This window comes from Bidens hawaiensis, unplaced genomic scaffold, assembly GCF_021521415.1.
Source record: "Bidens hawaiensis isolate Kalapana, Puna unplaced genomic scaffold, B.hawaiensis_p1.1 tig00020038_1, whole genome shotgun sequence".
NCBI classification, from domain to species: domain Eukaryota; kingdom Viridiplantae; phylum Streptophyta; class Magnoliopsida; order Asterales; family Asteraceae; genus Bidens; species Bidens hawaiensis.
In genome coordinates this window covers 374,037-385,378 of record NW_027493050.1, presented here as the reverse complement: position 1 = coordinate 385,378, position 11,342 = coordinate 374,037, and the positions used below count along the sequence as shown (strand labels likewise).

General features: G+C 33.4%; 1 protein-coding gene across 2 annotated transcripts; it reads right to left on the bottom strand.

Moving 5' to 3' along the window:
* Positions 1–3,038: 3,038 nt before the first annotated feature.
* LOC143559789 (uncharacterized) lies at positions 3,039–9,525 on the bottom strand. 2 transcript variants are annotated; one of them, XM_077048254.1, is made up of 6 exons: positions 9,324–9,525; positions 8,031–8,100; positions 7,890–7,952; positions 7,627–7,668; positions 3,543–3,599; positions 3,039–3,442 (listed from the first exon to the last, which is right to left on the bottom strand). In XM_077048254.1, exons 1-6 carry the CDS (start codon positions 9,500–9,502, stop codon positions 3,350–3,352), a joined length of 504 nt encoding a protein of 167 aa, XP_076904369.1. In that variant the 5' UTR covers positions 9,503–9,525; the 3' UTR covers positions 3,039–3,349. The 2 variants fall into 2 exon arrangements, with proteins under 2 accessions (XP_076904369.1, XP_076904370.1); XM_077048255.1 differs by having other exon boundaries at positions 7,890–7,949.
* Positions 9,526–11,342: the final 1,817 nt, after the last annotated feature.

Sequence of the window (11,342 nt, the reverse complement as noted above, 5' to 3'; positions counted from 1 at the left end):
GCCTATTTCCAAAACCTTTTTAACAATGTGAGAACTTACCAAGAAGAATATGACAACACAACCTTTCATCGACAACAACCGAATAATTGCTACTGCCGACGGATCAAACGGGAAGAGGTGCAGACTGCACTTAGGAGGATGGGATGGGCTAAGGCGGTTGGCCCAGAAAATATACCCATCGAGGTGTGGAAGTGTTTGGGAGAAGAAGGAGTCATGTGGTTAACTACTTTGTTCAATATTATCCTCAAATCTGGTAAGATGCCAGACCAGTAGAGGAGCATCGTCGTAGTCCCTATCTATAAGAACAAAGGAGACGCCCAATGTGGTGGTAACTACCGAGGAATCAAACGACTAAGGCATACTATGAAGCTATGGGAAATAGTGATTGAAGTTAGACTTAGACGGGAAACTTAGGTTACGGTGAACCAATTTGACATCATGCCGAGGTGTTCCACCACTAAGGCAATACACATTATAAGAAGATTGATGGAAAAGTATAGGAAGAAGAAGTGCGACCTTCATATGGTGTTTATTGACCTAGAAAATGTGTACGGAAATGTGCCACGCCAAGTGCTTTGGGAGTGCCTGGAGGGTAGAGGGGTCCAGAGGAAATGTATAGAGATAATTATGGATATGTATACCAGGAGGGCTACAAGTGTCCATGCACCCATAGGGTATATTGATTTCTTCCCCATGGAGGTAGGCCTCCACCATGGGTCAGCATTGAGTATGTTTCTTTTTGCAGTAGTCTTGGACGAGTTGTCAAATTTGATTCAGGAGACACTCCCGTGGTGCATGATGTTCGCAGACGATATTGTGTTAGTTGCTGAGAGAAAACAAGATCTAAACATGAGGCTAGAGGAATGGCGAACAACCTTAGAGACAAAAGGTTTAAAGATTAGTCACTCTAAGACGGAGTACCTCCACTGTGATTTTGGTGGGGTAAATGACAATGAGGACGCCCAGATCACCATTGAAGGGCAAGTGGTTCCGCAGGTAACGAAGCTCAAGTATCTAGGATCATTTGTTTAGAGCGATGAGGAATTAGACAGTTATGTGGCCCATCGAGTTCAGGTAGGATGGTGTAGGTGGAGAGCAGCTACATGTATATTGTGCGATAAGGGATTCCCAACTAAACTAAAAGGAAAATTTTATAGGGTCACAGTTAGATCTGCAATGTTATATGGAACATATTGTTGGGCCATCAAGAAGGCACAAGTGAGGAAGATAGAGGTAGCAGAGATAAGAATGCTACGCTGGATGTGTGGGCACACAATGTTAGACCGAATAAGAAACAGTGTGTTTTGTGAGAGATTTGGGATAGCTAACATATCCAAAAAGATAAGAGAGTGGAGATTGAGATTGTTTGGACATGTGAAGAGAAGGCATATGACGAATCCTGTTAGATCCGTAGAAAACATTACTATAGATGTGAGAAGGGGTAGAGGCCGACCTAAATTGACTTGGGATGAGAGGATTAGATATGATTTGCTAGACCTAAACCTCTATGAGGACATGGTTAAGGATATAAATTCTTCCAGGCGTAGAATCATAGTTAAAGATTTTTTTGGGAGAAATAAATACATTAGGGGCTTCTCTTTACCTTAGTTTTGGTCACACACCATTATGTTATTTTCTCTTCATATATTATGTATTTTTATCTATTTATGTATTAGTATTATTATTTTTACTACTTGTTATTATTAATTATATTACTGTTGAACTACTTTGATTTCCTCTTATATTACCTCATATATATGTTTTTTAGAGCTGAGGTCTCTCTGGAAGCCACATATTCATCCCATTGGATAGAGGTACGGTGTGCCTACATCCCACCCTCCCCAGACCTTCCTTATAGCTTTGCTATTTGTGGGAATTCCACTGGGTATGATTGATATATATCTATATTCCAAATTTTATGTATAAATTTTTTAATTTTGACCGATTTTGGACAAATGGGGATTAATTGGCAACAAGTCGACATGATAGCGACTAGCGATTATTTGGGGATTAGTCGACACCTGGTCAAGATTTTTACAATACCGTGTATAGTATTTTTTTTCTTCACCTTGAAAGTTTAAATTCTTTACATAAAACTCAAAACGATTACAATAAAGTAGAAGGTAAACTGGCAACAGGCTGCATCACAACTCCTTTTTAAATAGCAAAGTCGTACTACTAAAAACAAAGCTTTGGGACTTGGGAGCCGATCAAAAAAGTATCATGCACGACCCGCTGAACCCTACTTAGAAAATTCATAACTTCCGGGCCAAGGAATCAAATGTACCAAAAGCCAAGGGAAGAAACACATGTTAATTCTCTAAACAAGAAGTTTTCTCAGGTTTAGCAACTTTGTCTGATTCGGAAAACGATTCCGTTTGAGAATTTAGACTTTAGACTACTTTTTTTAACACGAAATCCGTAACGTTATATTTGAAGGTTTAAGAAAATGATGGCTTAATAAAGAGACGGGTTCCAATCGATTAAGAAAAGAAAAGTAAAAATTATTAATACTTGGAAGAAAATGAAACTCGCTAAGGTTCAAGAGAAGAATAATCACTTAATTAGACGTGGTACTAACAGAAAAACAAGTTGTGCAGATCAATAAAGCCTAAAGAAAGAAAATGAAAAAAAAAAAGTGAAATACGGTGATAGAAACCCTGTTAAGCACAAAGAACAAACTAAAATAGTAACAATGAGATTGTAAGTAGATTTGATAAATATTATGCAGGGGATACCACTTGGTTTTGTCACTTGTTAACTAATTCTTCTTCACCATCATCATCGTATTTAGTATAATCCTACTAATAACAAAGTTACAGTAGGGTCTGAGGAGGGTAATATGTTAACTAATTAATTTGTCTAAATCAAAATCAAGGGTCAAGTTTTCAGCAGTCTGATTCATAATCAAACGTAACTTAAAATGAAATCATGCTTAGCCTCCTATTCAAATTGACATTCCAGAGCCAGCTTTTGAATTTAAAACCAAATTTTTTGATACAAGAAATTCAATACGAGAAAAACTTTTGGTACTTTCGGGTTTTGATTTTGCATGCACAAAATAACGAGCAAATGAAAAACATCAAAACTTTTCAAACAAACAACAGAAAAGATATCTGAACCAGATTCAGGTTCAATCTTGGTGTTCCAAACTCAGTTTACAAGTAAATAACCACCAAAATCCTACTCAAGAAACATCAACAATCCTATGGAAATTTAAAATCTTCAAAACAACCAATGATAATCATACAGTTTCACCGACCCGACTAGGAACCAACCACAATGCATGCCAAACGGGTGGTCAAAATCTTTCATTCATACAGGTAGTCAAGATTGATTCACAACAAAATCAATCATAGCTAGCATTTAAAAACTTTAACAGCTGGTTGCGGTTATTTTCTGCCTTCTTATCCTCCTTTGTCTTATCAACTTTTAATAAAATCTACCAATTAAAACACAAATAGAAAAAAGTAATGTGAAGCACTCATTTCAAATTCAAATTTTAATAGCCCGGAACTTTATGATGGACAAACAAAACTCACCTTTTTACCAGATACTACACTGCGCTGGACGCCATCGTCTTTGTCACGACCCAGAAACTGTAAAAAGTGACTGATTCTGTTGAATAACAGCAGAACGTGCATGTTTTGTGTATTCATTTCTTTAGTCAAAATGGCTTCACATTAATGACCATGGGCCAAGTTGGGTCCATATTTTTTTGCACTCTACTTTGAAAGTTGTACTTGCCAATTTATTACATGTGAACAAAAATTATTGTCTAGAGGTTAGCAGTAGCAAGTCCTAATCATTTACCTATTTAGCTGATAAATTAAATGTGTACTAAAAACTAGTGTCTAGTGGTTGCAAGTCTTAATCATTTACCTACAAAATGGATTGACTGGGTTATTTTTAAAAAGCATATGCTTAATTAGCATCGTAATTTTAGACACTTTTTATATGATCAACGTATCATGTCTTTGTTCAAGAATTTGAATATGGTTGTAATAGATTCAAACATCATGCTATTGTGGTCATATGATTACCAAGGAGCTGGCAATCTTTGTTACATGGCACACTAATGGCTTTTGTTGTAGATATGGCCAAAAAAAAAAAAAAACTTAACAGTTAACTTAATCTGAGAAAATGTAAAAAGAGGTTATCTTATTAGTCTTTAAATAACACTTTTACTTTTTAACAAACAAAAAAAATTTAATACTTTTGAAATATTTATATACATTAAACAACTCTTTACATCAATTAAATAAATTATAACTAGTAAAACTCCCCCACGCATTGCGGTAAGAATCCGATTGGTATTGGTTCAGCTCATTATGATATGCCAAAAGGATGTTAACACATGTTTTACAATCAACGTAAAAGCATGACAAACATGTTTGGTAACGGTTCCGATAATATTGATGCTGGTGCCGATTTTGTCCTGATAAAAGAATAGGCTAACACTATATGTATATATATATAGGTAGTAGATTAGCAGAACCCTACTTATGAGAAGAAATGGTCATTACCTCATTACTGAATAACATTAAAGTTGTGGGCTAAATAATCACTTCAATAGAACCCTAATTTTATTCAAAAAATCTCGCTCACTTTTAGTTTATTATTAAAAAATAAATAACAACACTGCATCAATAAATATTTACCTAAAATGTACTCAAATAATATTAATCACATTATAGATATCTTGCATTAGCAAGAAATATTGATAATCAATTTGATCAAGAAATATTGATCATCAATTTGATTTATGAACTTTTTAAACTTGTATTTAACCTTTAAATATCAAGTTCATAAATTTCTTACGTTCGTTTATACCGTTCATCTATGCCCGTGCTCGCTCATTTACATATTGTATATTGAATTAATCATGATTTTTTAAAAACAAAAACTAAAACAAATTACTTTTATTTTATGTAATTAGTCTAAAAACATATAGAAAACCATTTGGTGTTTCAATAAAGTAAAATAAGACAAAAACACACTTTCGACAAATATGGTCAATTTCATGGCTAAGAAAAAATCATGTGCCTCCCCGAATACCCGATAACATTGACCCATTTACCCGATATAACTTTCTATATATATTTATATATAGTATAAATATATTCTGTTTATTCTTTATATATTAAATCAATTATTCTATAATAACTATATGAAATTCGAATGACAGAACATCTCTTACTCAGTTACTCTATATATCATTTAAATAATAAATCAAATTTCTATAACACTATGCTATAGTCTGATAGTGTGACTTTTCATTTCCTACTTAACGAATACTAATCTAATTCTAACTACAAACCCCGACCACACTCATCCTTGATTATACCCTTGACCCAGTGGAATGATACGTTGAAAATTTTAGATTTAGTTAAGATATGATGTTAAGTGATAGAAACTTGATGGGTTTTAAGCTGGGTATACCACTATACCCGACGAGTATTTTGTCAAAAACCCGATAGGGAACCCAAAACCCGATGGGTAATTACCCGATTAAAACCGACGAGTTTGGGACGGGTTTTAATACGGGTATGGGTTTGGGAACACCTAAACCCGTCCCAAACCTGACCCATTGCCATCCCTAACCCTGTCGCTGTATGCCCGAATTTAATTAACAGAAAACAAGAGAAAGAAAACTAAAAGGAGAAAACAAAAGTGAGTTGAATGTAAAAATTTCATTTAATACCGTGTTCCCGAGTTCGAAGAAAATGGAAACAAAAGTAAAGATTTTAAATTTTAAAAATCATTTCCTTCCAAATCTATCCAATTTAGAAAGATTTGGAATTAAGGAAATAAACATAATTTTCCTTTCATTTCCCTCGACTTCCTTCACTAAAAAAATGCAAAACACTATTTTTCCTAACATCCTCCCAAATCATTTCTTTTCCCTCATTAAATGAGACTCAAAACATAGCATGTATATATATGCACGCGCGCACACACAAACTGTAACCAAAAACTGACACTTGGCGCAATGGTTAACTGCAAAAACCCAACCACAGTCCACACAATCAGGGATCGATCCTCCCCGTAATTAGTTTTCATTTTAAACCTTTTCTTTTCCCTTCTAATATTCTTCAAGAAAACAATATAGCTTAACGAAGTTCTATGAATAATATATCATTTTCTTACTAATTATTTATCTTTAAAAATCATTTAATTGTGTAATTGATAAATTTTACAAACAAACTCAGTTCTTTCCTTTACGCAGTTAAGTAATAACTTCTCAAACACCTTACTATTTATATACTCACGTACTTTAATAACGAGAAATCAGGGGTTTGACCGATATCTTTTAAGCATGTTAGGGTCTCATCTTTGTGTTACATGGGGAACCTTTTTGGTTGTTAACATAATACTTCCGTAAACACGCTTTATATTTTGTCATCGCAACGAGAAAATTCCTAGTTAATATGCACTTAAAACATATATGGTAAATAAATATAACTAGGAATCCCTCGATGATGCAACAAATATACATTTAACAACTAATACACCTAAACATATATTTTACATTAACATGAACATGGAATCCGTCTGGCAATGCAACAACAATCATGTATATTAGTATATTATTACAAAGTATAAAGGTTATTAGAAAAAGTATTACGTTTAAGTTGTATTCGAACGTTCATATATATGATTCAGTTGTTCTTAATTCAAATTAAGAAACCTAGTAAAAATCAAATTTAACTCGAGATTTAAAAAACTAAGATTTAAGTTTAGAAAAAACTATATCAAAAGATTCAAACTTATAAAAAAACAAAACAAAATTAAACTCAAAATCAGAACTAAAAGAAACTCGATCTTTAACATGTATCTAACAAGTAAAAAGTTTAAGAAACAAACTTAAATGACTAACTCTTGAATCAGAACTCCAAAACCACATCCAAAAATAAATTAAACCCTTGAAAAACACGACTAAAACAAAAACAAAACTCCAAAATTCAACTCAAAACACAACACCAGAAATGGAAAAAAAAGATTTTGGGTCCAAGTATTCATGGCATGGCGCGGAAGAGAGTTAGTGATAACTGATAACAGAGTTGTAGCAAAAAAGTGAGTGCAGAAGAGGTGTGTATGTGCGTTTATTTGTTTAATGTTTGTGTTTTTATTTGTTAATAATAATATCAATAAGCTAAAGGGTAAAAAATAAACATGTATAATATACTTCCCATATAACCGATGTTTCGCGCATCCATTACCATAAGTATCATTATAGCACATTAATTGAAACTTTAATAACTATATGTAAAAAGTTAGTCCACTAACCATAGATGAACAAAAACAAAAGCAAGTTGCTATTCTATATCAATTTCCCTATTTCAAAACTTGACAAAAAAATACAGTTTGCCAGAAGTCAGCCCAAAATGTATCAAGACTTCTTACAATTTGCTAATACTAGAGAAATAACATAAATTATTTTTTAATATCGTAGTTTTATACTCGTTTAGAAACTTAACTACCTCTAAATTTCTTTAAAAGAAAAGAGCTAGAAGTTATTGGTGGGTCAACCCAACTAACCTAAACAGTTTTAACCCATAGTTCCAATTTACCCCGTTGATGGTAAGATAACTCGAAAAATGAAATCGAAGTTAGATAACTTGCCTTAGAGAGTTGAACAGGACTGCTACCGCCATCCTTCTGGTTCTATTAAAGCTCCCATTGCCAGAACCAAACCCGAGCCACAACAACATCCAGACATTCATTCATCATGTCACAGACCCCAGCTCCATTTCGAAGAGACAATTCATGAAAAAGGCAAAAAGTATTATAAGCACCTTATATATATCCAACAGACAACTACCATATTCATATCTCAAATCTAGTTATATTAAACAAAGAAATGAAACACTGAAACAATGACCTACCTCCTTTACTCTACGCTTATCGTGTTTTCTTTGTTTAGCCTTCCCCTTGTCTTTATCCCTCTGCTAAAACAAAAAACAAAGACATTAAACAATATGACACAATAGTTGATCATAAACATGAGAAGATATGCAATAATTGACCTTTTTGTGTCGGTGTTCGCGTTTATGCTTCTTTGAGCGGTTGCTTGATCTATCTTCACTATCAGATGAACTGTAACACGCGAATTCAACATACTCAAAACAAATTTTATGCCACAATTACTAATATAGCCTAGCCTATGCATAACATAAAAAAAACTTTAAAAACAATGTTCTAAACGCTAAAATAGTGAGACAAATGCAGAAAAAATTAAACTTAAATGCATAACACAGTTTCTTACATCACATAAGCATAGAAAACCCTAGGTTATGCAGTTAATGCGGAAAAATATCAGATATCGGTCAAAGACCTCGATATCTGAGATATGCGTTATCGCGGTGGAATATTGGTAATTTAATATCATGTAAAGTTTATACATATATATAGCAAGCTAACATTAACAATTCAGTATACTCTCCTACCATTAACAAATTAACCTTTTGCAACTTGCAAAACACTAACAACTGTAGCAAGTAGAAACTGATTATCAAGACTTAAAACACTAACAACTGTAGCAAGTAGAAACTGATTATTAAGACTTAAAACACTAACATTAAACACTAAAAATTTACAATTAAGATTTAAAAAACTGATATCGGGAAAATCATTGATATATCGGTCATTGAATATTGCTGATGTTATCGGTACCGGTATTCTGCTAGAGGTTCGATAATCACAGTAGCACATGCACCAACACTGACTGCATAGCATAACTATTAATATGGCTTAATCATAACATAAAAAAATAAAACCTTTGAAAACGATGTTTTAAACCCTAAATTAGTGAGACAAATTGCAGGACAGAGTAACTTAAATGAACAAGACAGGTATTTAAAACAAATAAGCATAGAATCCCCTAGGTCTAACTGCAGGCATCAATATACTAACAAATTCAAATAACTACGAAGGCTAACAATATGATAAAAACCTAATTTGCAGGTCCAGGTCCATGGCAGAATAAGAATACGTATGAAATTCTGTAATAATAAGAGTAAAATCAAGGTGAAATAAACCTAAATTAGTTTGTTTAACGATGGAATGAGCAATGAATGTTTAGACCCTACCTAAAATGAACCTAAATGAGTTTAGTTAAATGCATAATAATACAGTTATTCATAAGAAATAAGCCCTAGGTCTCAATGGAAAGCAATTACAACGAACAGCAGCATCACAATAATATTAACCTAGGTCTAGATCCATGGCAGAATATAAATACGTATGAAGCTATCTAAAGCATTCTGTCTTCCTATTAATAATAATAACTATTATGGTAAAATTAGGTCATTAAACGATACCTGTAGCCATCGGATGAAGGAGTACGCCTACGACGTCGTTTGGTATGCGAACGGCTTTTCTTGGAGACCTTAAGAGAGTCCTTTTTGTGCTCATCTTTACGGCGGCGTGATCGACGGTCACGATCGGAGGAGGATGTGGATGAGGATGAAGAGGAGGAGGAGGAGGTGGAGCCGCCCATGGATGAAGAAGAGAATGCGTTGAAAAGTAGGGATACTTTTTTTTTATAACAAATAAAAGTTTTAGTGAGCATGTTTGTGTGTCTTTATAAAAAGTCATTTTCAAAAGTTATCATTTGAGACTTTTAGATTATTGTGTTTTAATCTTTTTAAAATGCTAAAATAAAAGAATTTTTTATGATTATCAAACACCATTTAACTTATTGGATTTTTGAAAAAGCCAATAAGATGTTTTCAAACTCAATCTCAAACATGCTCTAAGAAGCTTACTCAGACACCCCGAAGATTGGAATCTGAAAAAGAACCCTGAGGAGAAAAGCAGGAACTAGCTCGGTACCATTTTTTACAATTTACTTAATTTAATGTTCGATAAATATTATACTATATATTAAAGGAAAACTTATAGCTATAGTAAAAGCTTAGCTTTTACCATTTAAGTCCTTTAACTTTTAAATTATTTTCATATTAGCCCCTTAAAAGTTCTAAACTATTAAAAATAAATCCTAAACATTTAATTTTGCTAAACTTAGTTTACTTTGCACTTATGCCCCCTAAAGTATTCACGGTTTTAATAAGTTACTGATCTTTTTTAATGACCACCTTACAAAGTTTTTTTGATCTTGTAGTATGTCGTTATGAAATGTTTATTTAATCTATGTCGCGTCGTTAAATGAATGTATATTCGCAATAGAGTATATAAGTTTCGATGAGAACGAAATTATATTCGCAATTGAATATATATATATATAGTGAGGTTAAAATAAGAAGTGAAGTGTGTCTAAGAAGTGTAAAAGTAATCTGGTGCGTTAGACATGTTGATCTTACGGTGGATATGAAAAATGTGTTTATTGTGCGGTGTGTTTTACTGTGTGTTTTACTAGATCTAATGGGGAGCACACACTTCCTACACTTCTTAGAAAAATCTACTTCTTATTATAACTTTAATGAGCCGAACCGATAACAATAAAGTTTTTTTTTTGTATTTAGCTCAACTGTTCTTTGTTTATCGAAGTGATAGTCGTTATGATATGTTTGTATATCTGCATTTAAAAACGTGAGTCCGTTACTGAGTTCCTCGCGCAACGCGCAAACGGAACAAACTAGTTGGTATTAATTACCGATCTCAAGTTTCCCAACCGGCAACTTAATAGCTTGACTCAACCTTATAACTTTAACTCAATCTTATTTGACCCAAGTTTGATTCAAAATATATGATGATAAAAATAAGCAGATGGGTCTAATACTAACATCTTTTATGCGAAGCGTTTGAACCGGATGGAAAAAAAAACACTGATTTTGGTAAATACTTCTTTAGTACAATTACACTATATCACAAACTGTAACTAAGGTAATAAACTTATGTCGTAGAATTCACATGTAGCGTAATTTTATTACGCTGTAATCTTACAAGCAGAGTAATCTCTACTTGTAAATTCCATAGCGTAACTAAATTACTCTAGTTAGTTTTTGTAGGCACTCGCTCAACTCGACGCCAACTGTGCCACTAACGGGAGTTAGGGGTGTTAATCGGGTCAACCCGATCGGGTTTCGGGTTAATCGGGTCGGGTTAGTTGGGTTTTCCTTAAAAAATATCTAACCCGCAACCCGACCCTATTAAGGCTCGGGTTAGTCGGGTTCGGATTATTCGGGTTTCGGGTTAGTCGGGTTAATCGGGTTAACCATATTACTTTATAATTTTAAGCTATTTTTTGTGTTTGTAACTTGTAAGTTGCAAAATTTCTTATTCCGCTCACTTTTTAATTTCTTTTACAAATAAGTATATTATAATTACATACATAGGCCTGTAAACGAACCAAACGGACATGAACAAATGCATGTCCG